Genomic DNA, 15,619 nt, shown 5'->3' on the forward strand with positions numbered 1-15,619 from the left:
GTGCAGAGACGTAAAAGATTGAAACAGGGTTTATGTAGTCACAAAAGTATTGCTCCTGTTCCACAGCGTTTTAATTTTATATCATGGCGAAAAGTGTTCAGTTCAGAGTTATTGATTTTTATTAAAAGTTTAATCTATTACGGAGGGTTACTCCTTTAAGTGCAAAAAGCAGAGAAAGCGTAGAGTTTTTCAAATTATTGCGAAAAACTTTTTAATTTGAATTTCTGTACCCAAGTTCACTATATTTGTGTAACACAAGAATCTGGAGGTCAATTCCTTAACTATGAAAAGCTGAAAAATGTACACTTATTGAAAACTCATTTGCACACACAATTTACACTTTGAATTTAGTTGTGTTTTTATGCACAAAATTTTGAAACTAAAAACAAAATTTTCATTTGTCAGAAAAAATAAAGAAAAAACGGTCTATTGTCAAAAACCCTATCGAAATACAAACTGGCTTGTTTGTTTTTAATGAACTACTTTGTATTTTTCTTGTATTTCGTCAGTTTTTTTAAATATAGTTCACACACACCGGTACTGAAATCTTATTGGCTCTCTCGACAGAAAATATAAGAGAACATACAAGAAAAATACATAGAAAACAAAGTAGTGTCATATAGGAGTTTGATTTGTTTGCACTTACAGCACCATTTTATTTTTTTTTTCCGTTTTGGGAATTGAATCTTTCAATTCCAATAAATGGCAAGAGGACCTTTAAATTGCCTCTTAAATCGCCAAGTTAACAAACGTATAAGGGTAATATACTTGCAACATTTAGACGTGCATAAGCAGCTAACATATGTCGCAAAGTAAAAACCCGTAGCACAAATTGTCTCCTTGTAATTGCTAAATATATGGCTTGTTGCCATGTGCTTTTTCAAAATTTGCAATTCATCGTAAATTATATTTTTATGTATGTATCATAATTTCACTCCCATCCAGCAAGTGGTACCCCTATCATGCCCAAGCCAGTGGCTTCAGACATCCTCCCATTGTAATAGCAATATTAATATAGTCATCATGTGTCATGTTAATTTGTTAAATAATTCAGCTTTTTGGGTAATTCCAAGTGGTGACTTGTTTTCTTTATGTAGATTATTAATATTTTAATCATAAAGTTGCACTTCCAATCGTAGAAATTTGTTTAATTGTAAAGTTGAAATCAGGTTAGACAAGGTATTGTAATGCGCTTGTTATAGTTGTTCTGCTATGCTTATTTACTAATATTTACACTGCAAGGCGCTTGTTATAGTTATTATTTTATGCTTTTTTGCCAATATTTACTTAAACTAATTTTTGTAAATGTATATTCCACCTCAACTTTGGTGAAGAACTTTTATCTTGTTTAATTGTAAAGTTAAAACCGGGTTAGACAAGGTATTGTAATGCGCTTGTTATAGTTGTTATGCTATACTTATTTGCTAATATTTATACTACAATGCGCTTGCTATAGTTATTATTTTATGCTTTTTTTGCCAGTAATTCCTTAAATCTAGTCCATTCAATTGTTGATTTTAATCCAATTGAAGTAAATATTTTTCGTTTATTTTATTTTTGTAAAAGTATTTTCGTCTTCTCAAGTGTTATATTTTATATTTATTCTGGTTATGTGTACATGACTGTACATTAATATATGATAAGGGTATTTTCAATCCCGTTACTTGTACTTTTTGTCCTTTGTGGAGTTATATGTTATCACAATTTATATGTAAGGTATAATCTCTACCCCGTTATATGAATAGTTCATATAATAAATTAAACATTTATCGTATCCAATCTTTGTACTTTTGTCCAATTTAGTTTACATTTTTCCAATTTACAGTTAATATCTCATGTCAAATTGTATTCATATACAATTTAAAAAGTTCCAGTGTAATAGATATATCTCTTTTGATTATCCATGCAGCTTCATGCGAAGATTTTGTATTAAATGTTGTCCATAACTGTATTATTTATCTAGATTACTATTTTTTTTTTAGTAGTATTTTATGTATTTATTTTAACTTTCGATTTTAATGATAAGTAGAACTAATCGCACCATTACTGTTCTTTTTACAGTTTCGTAGCTCCGTTATTTCATACAGAATATTTCTTCCATTATACAAAGTTTAAAGTCTTGTTTTGTAGCTCCATTATCTTATACAAATTCAATTTTAATGTTACATATTATTAATGTTTTTTATACACGAATGCCTTTAGAATTAGACAAAAAGTTAATTTTAATTGAACAAAATCTATAAATTTTACTTTACATAGCACATTTCTTTTTCACAAAACCGTTTTACACTTAAACGAATGTGTAATTATGGCGACATTTTTAACAAAACGATGTTACTGCTTCGGCGGTATACTTGCAATTGCAGCACCATTTTATTTGCAGGAGACTTTTACAGCTATAAAAATTAAGGCGGATTTACAAAGACGCTTTGGTTGTGTTGCATTCATTAATTCATCTGTCGGGCGAAGTATCGAAAAATTTACATAAACGCTACATAAACGACATACCTACAAACAAAAAAAATTCCATGTACTTGTAAATTCGATGGACAAATGTCAAAATCGAACTGCGCCGGTAGTTGATGTATCAAATCAAATAAAAAAGGTTATAATCAGCTGTTCGATGCGGCCACCTTTATCGTTCCGCCATGCAGACAATGACATTTGCTTTGACAAATGGCATTTTTAAGCACTGAACACACCAAAAACTAAGAAGCGGAAACGGAACGCTGCGAACAGAGTTGCATTATGCTTTTGACTTCATTAGGCATTCGATTAGCTACTAATGAAATAATAATATATTCGTGTTTTGTAGGGAAGATTGAGCTCAATAAGCGTCTTAATGTAGAAAACTGCCTTTATTATTCAATAAGCCGTCTGTGTGAAAATAGTATTAGAAGTTAAATTTTTCCATGTTACACGTGTGACGCTTTATATTTTGACTCTAATTTAAATAAATTTTGCTTTCCGTGTGTTTTCGCATTATTGCAGGCTACAAATCTTCTAGTATTTTTTCCGCGGAAATATATGCAACTATTTCATCTGTAAATACTACAATGTTTTATTAAACTATCAAATGCAACTCAGCTTGAAGTACTCTTACGTACCAAAAATGCAACTCTAGACCTGAGATTTGCATCAGGTGAGCGAGGCTGTTTGTAGTTTTGACGTTTATCGCTTAGTTGACACACTTGTCTAGGTACACTATGCTCCTTCTTTTTCAAAAGAAGGGCGATGTAATGGCACTTTAAGCCAATCAATTTCACCACATCAAATATTCAAAACACAACCCTGCGTCAAGCATCAGCTGATGATCAATAATACAACCCTGTACAAAAAATGTGCAGATAGAGAATTTTTCAAGACACGAGACGGGGCAGTCATATCTTTTTCCCCAAGTACTTATTAAATTAATAAAACATTAGATCTTAATTTTTTAAAACAAATAAGTGTTTTTATTGAGTGCTTTATTAATAACCCTACTTGGGATCGGCTGGGCTTTTCACATGAAGCAGCTACCGGTGAGTTACGTTAAAACACCCCTTCCGCAGCCACTCATACATACTACGAGCCGGCGTGCTCCTGAGTCAAGTAAGACAAGATGGCAGATCTGTAAACCCAGAATCCACTCTGCAGTTTTCGATGCATATTCTCGAAATTTAGGTCCATTAACTTTCTCATGGCAATTTAAAATATTTAAAATTACTCCCAATCGTTTGACAATATCTCTATCGACTCTAGTAATGCGAGAAGTCATTTCATCGTGTTCAAAAAATCTTCTTGAGGAGCTTCCATCATTGGTGTTGCCGTATCCATACTTTGGGCAGTCAACTCTCAGCCCAAGCTCTTTATAGAATGCATCTTGAATTATTTTTTCTAATGTTTTGTTTTTCCTTAGATGTTGCATTGTCGTCGAAAACTTCTCTTTGTTGTGGTAGTGTGCAAGCCAGTTTCAAAACGAATTCCATGCACCTTATCCTCGCATGCAAAGGAGATTTTCCATACTCATAATTTAGTTCATCAATAATTGAATCATCAAGATTTTCGAAGTATTTTTGACTCTTCTTACAGATTGGACATTTCAATGTAGATGATGTGTTTGTTAGTAAGTTTAAAACTTTTCCATCGACCATTGTTAGAAGAAAATCATGCTTTATGGTAATAACATTCCCGTCTTCGATTTCAATTATTGTTGGTTCTAATTTTGCGATTTGATTTTTTATATCACTCACTGTAGCTTTTATGAGTTCCGAAGACTCCTTCTCATATTTAAACAATATCGGCCGGCACAATTTAACTGATGACGGCCGTGGATTTTTCCAATATTCTGAAGCTTCATCTTTTAAAAAGAGGGGAACAATAGAAGCCATAAACATATTACCATCTGTAATTGTTCCATTGTCTACATTTATTCTTTTTTTATATGCGCTTTTTCCTGATGATCTATCACAGTCCCATTTATTTATCAATCTTAGCCTTTTTGGCAGTGATTTCAACTTTTCTTCAGAAAAACTTTTCAAGAATCGCATAGACGTATGATCTATTAAGATTTGGAGCTCAACTTCAGCTGATACTTCGGTTATTTTGGCTCTTGGATTGTTTGTATTCAGGCAAAAGATCGGCATTATGTTGCAATAATGCCTCACGCAATATAATATATTTATCCTTCTAGGATATCTATAAACTGCGCCAAAGACTCTTCAGGAGTGTATCTTCTAGGTAGCGTATTTGGGGGTGTGGGAATGCTGTTTTTGATCCTTCCCAGTCGCACTGGACTTGCTAACGCAACTGCTCTTATGATATGAGACTTTGTGTTTTCTTCGTCCTTTTTATATTTAATAGCTAATGCTTCTGAAAGATGAGTCGTGGCGATAGTTCTAGTATAATCTGACCGCTTCCTTTTCCTAGTGTAGGTCGAACATTCTTCTATGGGTTTCGTTGGTCTTCCTCTAGTTCGATTGGTTGATGTGCTAGGCATTTATTCGTCCAAAAAACTTTTACCAACTAGCCAGCTTTCATGCTTACTTATAAACATTGAAGTAGAACGACCGACTGCTTGCCATTTTCTTTGCATTGGAATGTAGAGGAAGCCAATTTTTTCTTTCAAGTCTTCGTCTTCTTTATTGCATGCTTTATTTGGTAATTCTGTCATAATAGCCTCAACGAACTCCGCTTTTGTCTTTGAAGCTTTGAACACCTCAAATAGTTTGGAGTTTTCTAGAGATATATTAAAATTTGCCATCGAGTATATCTTAATAAAGAAATATGTGAGCTCTATTTATGTTTATTTAAATAAACAGAAGACCTTATTCTATAGACTTCAAAAAATGAGTGATTTTGGAGGTTGTATTAACCATTGCTTTATATATTCAAATTATGGAATAGATTTCCAGGTATATTATCCAGCTTGTAACCGAAAAAATTGGTTTTATTAACAAATTCCAACAACAAAAGTGACCGTACTAAATTCGCCTCCTTCTTACCTATACCCGCTCAGGCGGCTATTTATACCCAAGGTTTCTTCACTTTATTTGATGTAAAAAGTGAAATCTCAGCTGGACGCAAGTAGACCCTATGAATTCAGCTAACTGAATATTTAGCAAATACCTTCTGTAAGTTTCACGGAGACTTTTTTTGTCCTTTTTTTATTTTCGATCAAAATTCGAAAAAGGTCCTAAAAATAGGCTTTTCGAAAAATAGGTAGATCTGCCAACTTTTATAAAAAAAAAAAATTATGCTTTGCTCCAACCTAGAATTAAATATCCTTTCGTTATAATACAAGAAAGCAGTAGCAGGCTATTTTGTTTAGAGACAAAACAATTTTTAATACAACAAAAAAGAACAAAAAACACAAATTTTTCTAAGTGTTAAAAATTAATCAATTTGAGCGGCTCTACCTCCTAAAATATCATTTCCTGTTTAATAAGAGATATATATTCGTAATCCCTTGAAAATTCTCTATTAAATACATGTATTAGATTTATCGAACGCTTTCATGAAATTTTTGATTTTTACCAGGCATGCAAAGAGATATTCCATACTCATAATTTAGTTCGTCAATAATTGAATCATCAAGATTTTCGAAGTATTTTTGACTCTTCTTACAGATTGGACATTTCAATGTAGATTATGTGTTTGTTAGTAAGTTTAAAACTTTTCCATCGACCATTGTTTGAAGAGTGCATCGTTAAAGACAAATTGGTCTTTGCCACCAAGTCGCTTATTTGCCATAATCAACATGGCTTTGTACCAGGGCAGTCCACAGCCTCGAACTTAGCTGTGTTCACCGACTACTGCAATACTGCCTTTTCGGCTGGATTCCAGGTTGACTGGTGTATATACAGACTTTTCAAAAGCCTTTGATAAAGTTTCTCATATAGTACTACTTAAAAAACTAGCATTTATGGGCTTCCATTCCTGCTTTTTGGAGTGGATAAAATCGTATCTTACTGATAGACGTTGTGTTGTTACCATTGATGGTGTGTTCTCACAACCTTTCATTGCCTCTTCTGGGGTACCGCAAGGGAGCGTCTTAGGCCCTCTACTATTTGTTCTGTTCATCAATGACATTAGTAGCTGCTTTTCCTTCGCAAATTTTTTAATTTATGCCGATGACCTCAAAATATTCGCCAAAGTCCAAGATGCCTCTGATGAAGCAAAGCTTCAATGCGATATCAATGCTGTTCATTCATGGTGTCTTCGTTCTCGTCTCTCTTTAAACATAAAGAAATGTTTTAAAATGACATGTGCTAAAATTTTGCATTTTCGAAGTACGTCCTACCACATTTCTAATACTGTCCTTCAGAATGTTGTCGAAGTAAAGGACCTAAGAGTTGTTTTTTACCCGAAACTGTCTTTTAACAAACATGTTGATTTCATCATTGCGAAGGCCTACTCTGTTCTAGGCTTTATTCGTCGGAACTGCACCAAGTTCTCAGACCCTTATACTCTTAAAATGTTGTATATAACTTTTGTTCGCTCACACCTTGAATATGCAGTTTTTGTCTGGAGGCCGTATAACCAGGTATCAATAAAAATAATAGAACGTATTCAAAAGATGTTCATTAATTTCGCTTTACGGTCCCGTATTATGCTACTTGACCTACAATCTCTCGAAACCCGTAGGTCAATCTTATCTTTGACTTTCATGTTTAATGCTATTCATGGTACCATAGATTGTACTTATCTTCTGGAAAGGATTACTTTTAACATTCCAAGGCGAAATCTTCGCATCACCTATCCTTTTTACTGGAAAAAGTCAAAATTAAATTTGCCGGTAATGCTCCTCTTGCAAGATCTATTTGCGAATTTAATATTCTATCTCAGAGTATTTCCCTTGATTTTTCCATGGGAAAACAAGCTTTTTTGAATAGTTTACTCTCTTATTTTAAGTAGGTATGTTTTATTTTGTAACCTACACCATTGTTATTAGTCTGTAAGAAATGTTCTTTCATAGACCGTATTGAATAAATATAAATATAAAATCATGTTTTATGGTAATAACATTCCCGTCTTCGATTTAAATTATTGTTGGTTCTAATTTTGCGATTTGATTTTTTATATCACTCACTGTAGCTTTTATGAGTTCCGAAGACTCCTTCTCATATTTAAATAATATCAGCCGGCACAATTTATCTGATGACGGCCGTGGATTTTTCCAATATTCTGAAGCTTCATCTTTTAAAAGGAGGGTAACAATAGAAGCCATAAACATATTACCATCTGTAATTGTTCCATCGTCTACATTTATTCTTTGTTTATATGCACTTTGTCCTGATGATCCATCACAGTCCCATTTATTTATCAATCTTAGCCTTTTGGGCAGTGATTTCAACTTTTCTTCAGAAAAAATTTTCAAGAATCGCATAGACGTATGATCCATTAAGATTTGGAGCTCAACTTTAGCTGATACTTCGGTTATTTTGGCTCTTGTAGGAACTGCTTCTTTCTTAGCTTGAGTGATTTGTTTGTATTCAGGGAAAAGATCGGAATTATGTTGCAATAATGACTCACGCAATATATTATATTTATCCTTCGATAACCCGAGATCTATAAACAGCGCCAAAGACTCTTCAGGAGTGTATCTTCTAGGCAGCGCATTTGGGGGTATGGGAATGCTGTTTTTGATCCTTCCCACTCGCAATCGACTTGCTAACGCAACTGCTCTTATGATATGAGACTTGGTGTCTTCGTCCTTTTTATATTTAATAGCTAATGCTTCTGAAAGATGAGTCGTGGCGATAGTTCTAGTGTAATCTAACCGCTTCCTTTTCCTAGTGTATGTCGAACATTCTTCTATGGGTTTTGTTGGTCTTCCTCTAGTTCGATTGGTTGATGTGCTAGGCATTTATTCCTCCAAAAAACTTTTACTAGCTATCCATCTTTCATGCTTACTTATAAACCTTGAAGTAGAAAGACCGACTACTTGCCATTTTCTTTGCATTGGAATATAGAGGAAGCCAATTTTTTCTTTCAAGTCTTCGTCTTCTTTATTGCATGCTTTACTTGGTAATTCTGTCATAATAGCCTCAACGAACTCCGCTTTTGTCTTTGAAGCTTTGAACGCCTCAAATAGTTTGAAGTTTTCTAGAGACATATTAAAATTTGCCATCTTAATAAAGAAATATGTGAGCTCTATTTATGTTTATTTAAATAAACAGAAGACTTTGTTCTATAGACTTCAAAAAATGACTGATTTTGGACGTTGTATTAACCATTTCTTTATATACTCAAATTATGGAAATGATTTCCAGGTATATTATCCAGCTTGTAACCGAAAAATTTGGTTTTATTAACAAATTCCAACAACAAAAGTGACCGTACTAAATTCGCCTCCTTCTTACCTATACCTGCTCAGACGGCTATTTATACCCAAGGTTGCTTCACTTTATTTGATGTAAAAAGTAAAATCTCAGCTGGACGCAGGTAGACTCTATGAATTAAGGTAACTGAATATTTAGCAAATACTTTCTGTAAATTTCACGGAGACCTTTTTTTATTTTCCATGAAAGTTCGAAAAAGGTCCTAAAAATAGGCTTTTCGAAAAATAGGTAAATGTGACAACTTTTATAAAAAAAAAAAATTATGCTTTGCTCCAACCTAGAATTAAATATCCTTTCGTTATAATACAGGAAAGCAGTAGCAGGCCGTTTTCTTTAGAGACAAAAAATTTTTTAATGTAACAAAAAAGAACAAAAAACACAAATTTTTCTAAGTGTTAAAAATTAATCAATTTTGAGCGGCTCTACCTCCTAAAATATCATTTTCTGTTTAATAAGAGATATATATTCGTAATCCCTTGAAAATTCTCTATTAAATACATGTATTAGATTTATCGAACGCTTTCATGAAATTTTTGATTTTTACCAGGCTTCGCGAGCAGAGGCGCCATAATGCGACGCGTAGATGCCCATAAATCTTTCGAAAAACTTTTCGCTTGATCACTCCTAGATTTGCCTGATTTTATAATGGTTCATGCTTTTGCACTATATAGCAGTGACAAATAATCCTGCTTTTAGAGGTGGAACTTCTCTGACCGTGTAGATTCACTTTTGTGGAGTTATTGTAAATAAGTGCATGTGTAAACAAGCCTTAGATGAAAATTAGTCCGATAGATCGGATTCCAGATTTCACAAACCTACTTAGTACTTACCTACATACGTATTGGTTAGAACCGTCTTAGGAAAACATCGGTGATTTACCTATTCATTTTGTTCTTTTTAGATCCACAAGTGGTCACATACTTATTGGGGCTTGCCACGATGGGTACTTTTCTTGCAAAACTATCACATTGTGTTGCCGCGAAAGCATCATCGAATTCATCATGTAGCACCACATGAGACGTACTTTTGCATAACTACTGGGTGGCTGAACTGGCCATTGGAAAAATTAAGGTAATAAAAAATTAATAATAATATTAACCATTTAGACCAAGGAACGGAGCCGAAAATAGCTGTCCTCCTTTCATTTCGGTTTCAAGTATCGCTCAACAAGTATCGCGATGGTATCGAATTAAAAAGACTCGTTACTCCAAGTATCGATACTGAATTGAAAAGACTAATGTGCGGATCAAGGAGCGGATTTAGCGACAATAATTTTTATTGATACGTTGCAAACACGTTTCCGTCAGTTTAATGACAGAAAATTGCGTTGAGCCAACCACCAAATGACACGAAATTCACAATGAAATAACAAAACAATTTAATTTCAATAAGCTATTTATTAAGAGAAGTGTCTATAACATCATCAAAGTTTAAAGATCGGGCCATAGAATTTTCAATAGACCGAATAGCCAAATAACATAACCTGTCTTGTCTCATAGAGTTTTTTAAGTAGGTTACTCGACAAAATATGTTCACTTTGAACAAACTGTCGGATCTTGGAGACGCTCATCTTCGCAAAGCTCATGGAAATTGAGTTTTACCATCCTCTGGCGAGTTTTAGAAAATTCAGGCGTGATGGACCATTTTTCTGCTACACTATTCGCTTCCATTTTTAAATTTTCAAAACCTTAGCAATTCTGCTAGACAAATTTTTAAACGCTTTAAGGCATTTTAACGATAATTAGGCTTTTTCGTCTGCGACAAAAAAAATTCCATATTGTACATAATTATATTTTTAACAATAAAACTTTACACCTATATTATTAAATCTTACAGTTTATATCACAGTCCTAATTGTTCTAATAAAAAGCGTGTTAAATTTTGATGGTATAATTAAGAAAATTTAGGAACTCCTTTTCTTGCTATCACAATGTAACACGCTTTTATTAGAACAATTAGGACTGTGATATAAGCTGTAAGATTTAATAATTTAGGTGTAAAGTTTTAATGTTAAAAATATATAATTATGTACAATATGGAATTTTTTTGTCGCAGACGAAAAAGCCTAATTATCGTTAAAGGTTACAATGAACTTATAAAGTGTTATATTTCTTTACAGTCAATTTATTTTTTACTTTTTAGTTAATTTTATTAACCAATAATAAAGAAATTAAAAAAAAAAAATAATAAAAGCTTATTTTAAAAAAGTTTTTTTTCTTTCATTTTTTTTTTTTTTTACTTTTTAGTTCGTTTTATTAACAAGTAATAGAAGCTTGTTCTTAGAAAAGATTTTGTTATGATATCCATTGACTGAGTGTGCGATAGGCACATTCACGGACAAAAGAGCAGCGGTGCTTGTGGCGAGGTGCAATGACCACGACGTGTGCACTGGTGTTTAGGCCCGGAGCTTCAGCTTCGTGGATTATTTTACGCGATCACTGCACAGCACTGCTCTCCTCAGTCAATGTTCACACAGGATAATTTATTTTGCACATTGGGATTTCAACCAAAAAAAGGATAATAAAAAAAAAAAAAAATAATTAAATAAAACCCATTATCGCATTTGCATGTCACACTTCAGTAATGTGACAGCCTATACTTACCCTTTACGCCTGGCAGCTCGTTGTTGCAACATTTGGTGGCTGCATCTATACCCGCCCTACCATTGGCCTCTTAGATGTGCTTGAGGCCCCGATATACTACCACTAACTCACCATGACTCAAACCAAATTAAAGCAAATCAGTTACACATTAGTTTACACATTGAATTATTGAATTATTATTTCAGAAGTTCAATCCATTACAATTTTTACAATCTGAGGTTTTGCTAAGTCTAGTTAACCTAAACTAATAAACCAAAATAACAAACTTGAGTTTAAAAAAATCATGATTGGGGAAAAATATATATGTAAACACATTAGTCGAACTATAATTAGTCTATATATATTATATTAGTATAATACGTATTAACTCATATATCTTTGAATTCAAAAATTAACTTTGATATACATATGTATGTAAATATGTACATGCGCTATTAGGTACGCATATACAAAAAAAAAGTATTGCAACAAAAAGAAATTTAATTGAAAGGACAACTAAATCCAATATATATGTATAGTAACGTACGTATGTGCATACATATGTATGTACAAAAAAATAGGACAGTTGTTAACAAACCTAATATGTAAAATAAGTGAGTATGCTTTGTTTATATACATGTGTAATTAAATTCATTTCATGAGTATAAAGCATTCCTACCTAGCTTAGAAGGCCTTCTTGCTCGGGAAATGGATTTTCATTTGTTAATTCAAAATCATAGTATTTTCTAAGGCAACTAACAAACTATAATGGTATTAATTTTACTATAGAAAAATTACATCATAATGTGGCCAACCCGCAATTGATGGCAACCATGTGAAGAAATGTAAAAATATTTCAAGTACTCACAATGTGAGAAAAATTATGTATATCGACGGTTTGCTTTGAACATCATACAAAACTTCTAAAAGCGCATACCGCTCTCTCGCAACGCATCATACAGCTCTCTCGAACATGTCTATTTTCCTCACATATGCTTGATCGTGCACTTGTTCGATACCACTGTACAACAAAACAAAGAAAAATTCAATATGTTGCGATTTGGCAACTATACTTTGGTAGGTAATTAAATTTGACCAACTTTTCAAAGTTGGCCAATTCTAATTACAGTGGAAGCGTGATTCGGGGTGAAGTAAAAAAAGGGGGAAGCAAAATAAATGCTTGCATGTGAATTTGCGGAGAATTGTGGTGTTTCTTTCTTGAAAGAATCTGCGGAAGAAAATGATACCGCTCTATAAGAAATTTATTTAAAACTAAGGGAAAGGGACATAAGGTTTACTCTATTAAAAAATGTGCACACTTACCATGCATGTAGATTTACGCCTGCTTAGAGAATTTTGCCCAAAATATTTATGTTGACTGGATGCAAATTGTTTATTTAGAAATTATATTAAATCGGCGCGTATATGAAGGATTATACGAGGGAATTTGTAGTTAAATCACAAAACAGTTTATTGTGTTCTAATTTATTTAGATTTAACTATGTAGCACTATCATGCTGTATTCTGATAGGGAATTATATTTATCAGTAAATCTTTTTGAGTGCGTTATTTATTAAACCACTACACTTGAACTTCGGTAATATAGAAAAAACTTCACAATTTTACCGAGACTACTTAACGCTTGCAAATTTTACCCGCACCACTGACGATGTTGATGATGCGGAAACTCCATAGGAAAAGAAAGATAATTCTTTTCGGAAGTGGATTTAGACCCGCATGCTGCCAAGATGGGTCGATAAGTCTTTTCAAAAACACAGTTTTTGACATCTGTTTTGTTAAGCAATATTCTTAAGTAGGGACAGTGGTGGCTAAATAAACGCAATACAAAAAAAAAAAAAAAAAACTGATAGCAGCAAGAAGTAAAAGATGAAATTATAAAACAAAATATTTGCTGCCTTGTACTACGGTACAATTTTTTTTTTAAATTTAATTTAAATATGCATTTTTTAACTTTTATTAGGGTAAAATATTGTTTAAATTAGTTATGTAATCTTTACTTAGTTATTTGTAACGTTTCTCATCCTATCCATTTCTTTTAATGCATCAACATTACAAGGTTTCTTCGAAGTCAACTTTGAACAGTCAAGTTCTTCCATTCGAGTGTAAACATACTTAAAATCATATTTTATTGTGACTTTGCCTTTGTCGCGTTCAGTGTACAACTACTTCATGCAGATCTCTGCTCTGTTCCATCGCCAAAAATCTGTAAAACAAAATCACGTGCGCAGAAAAGTATGCAACAAAAAGTATGCAACATTTAGCGATAACAGCCTAACTTCTACGTTTGTTGCATACGCAAACAAAGCGAAGTCACCTGCGTTCTTGAGTACTTAGGCTTTTATTCCCTTGTGAACCCAAATCTTTACCAACAACTCTGCCATCGATTAATTTATCGAATTCTCGCAAAGTAATATTGCATTGTCATCGGAGTTATACATGTGTGCAAAATTTCAGCTCAATCGGACACCGGGAAGGGTATGAAATTTAACTTGCAAGATTTGATTACAGACAACAGCCAAGTGAAAGTAAATAAAAGCTTATAAAAATGTCAATGGTCAAAATAATAGATGTATGAAACTTTTCTTAAAAATCAAAGTACACCATTTAAATATAATTCCTTACTTCATTTTTTCTCAATCACCGGTATCTCCTCATTGTTTTGTGTAACTTTGCCTTTTCTATTGGTAACGGCTTTAATTAATTTTTGACAAGTTTCCAATGGAGTGCTATCCCATCCCCATCCATCGTCTTCTGCCAAAATAACTCGCTTGTTTGAAATGAAAAGGACGCCAATCTTCAATCGGGTTGAGGTCAGAGGATTTACATGGTCATTGCATAAATGCGAAAATTCTATTTCAGACCACTCAGATACTAACCGAAAAGTATGTTTTGAATTCTTATCTTGGTGAGAACTCAATCTGAGTGGCATGTTTTTCTCCGCATATGTCAGCTTAATACTATGTGCAAACACACACCAAATTGGCAATTTACACCGTTTTGGCAATTTATTACGCAATTTAGCATATAATAAATTGCCAAATTAAAAAAAATTGCGTAATAAATTGTTTCAAACTGCATTTGCAACCTTGTAAAGTGTGTTTATTGAGTCGATTTAAACGTCAGTTACGCATGGCTCAACTACATGGTTGGCTCAAAGAAGATGACAAACTCAAAATGAAACCAAAACTTTGAACACATTTTCTTACAACACACAAAAATTTTAAAGTTTTATGGTTTCATTCCATCATTTCGCCTAATTTGACGCATATTTTGACAGCCTGAACAAAGGTATGTTGTTGCTGTAGAGATGAGCCAACCAGCTATCAAATTACTATTGTGTAAGCTAAATTGAGTTGTATGACCACTCAATTTAAATCGAAATTGCCTCAAATTATTTTTCTGTTTGAACATAGTATAACATTTAACATTTATTGACTATAAAATTTGTATTTAAAATACAGATAATTTTGTGTATTATTTTACTTATTTAAGCAGTACATGTTATTAACTATAATAGATTTGAATGAAGCTTTACTATTTTTGTGAGCATAACTGTATGTATATTTTGTGGGCTAACTTCAAAAATCGCGAAAAGATCTTTTTTTCTGATCTTGCATTTAATCGTCGGTTCATTTATTGCATTTGTAAAATTTAATGAGTCTTAGGTGCATTGCAGAATAATTTGTTAAGTATTAAATTATTGTTTTTTTTTATGTTATATATATATTTTTTTTTTAGCGGGGTCGTCTCTCGGCAGTGTTTGGCAAACACTCCGAGTGTATTTCTGCCATGAAAAGCTCTCAGTGAAAACTCATCTGCCTCGCAGATGCCGTTCGCAGTCGGCATAAAACAAGTAGGTCCCGTCCCGCCAATTTGTATGAAAAATTAAAAAGGAGCACGACGCCAATTATAAGAGAAGCTCGGCCTAAATCTCTTCGGAGGTTATCGCGCGTTACATTTTTTTTTAGTTATTGTGGGTACTTAGACGTTTGTATTTTTAAATTAGAAATTATGTCCTCCACGAGTTGAGATTCGAACTCTAGTCGCCAAATTTTCAATCATTTATTCTTATAAAACAATCCACTAAAAAAAATTTACTTGGTCCAATACCCAACCGAGTGTTTTACAGTGTAATAATAATATTTTTGCGAAATATGCCGCCGTGAAGATTAACACCGAGATTAAGGTCTCGCC

At 33.1% G+C, this 15,619-nt stretch overlaps 1 protein-coding gene across 3 annotated transcripts in view; it reads left to right on the forward strand.

Annotated features, from left to right (window-relative positions):
• The window catches only part of Kua (Plasmanylethanolamine desaturase Kua), a 194,252-nt gene that overhangs the window by 123,791 nt on the left and 54,842 nt on the right, over positions 1-15,619 (forward strand). For all 3 annotated transcript variants that reach the window (XM_067765776.1, XM_067765778.1, XM_067765777.1), the window contains exon 5: positions 9,724-9,893. In XM_067765776.1, coding sequence (XP_067621877.1) covers positions 9,724-9,893 — 170 coding nt within the window. The remainder of the gene's footprint in view (positions 1-9,723; positions 9,894-15,619) is intronic.

This window comes from Eurosta solidaginis, chromosome 2 (genome assembly GCF_040869045.1).
Source record: "Eurosta solidaginis isolate ZX-2024a chromosome 2, ASM4086904v1, whole genome shotgun sequence".
Lineage (NCBI taxonomy): Eukaryota > Metazoa > Arthropoda > Insecta > Diptera > Tephritidae > Eurosta > Eurosta solidaginis.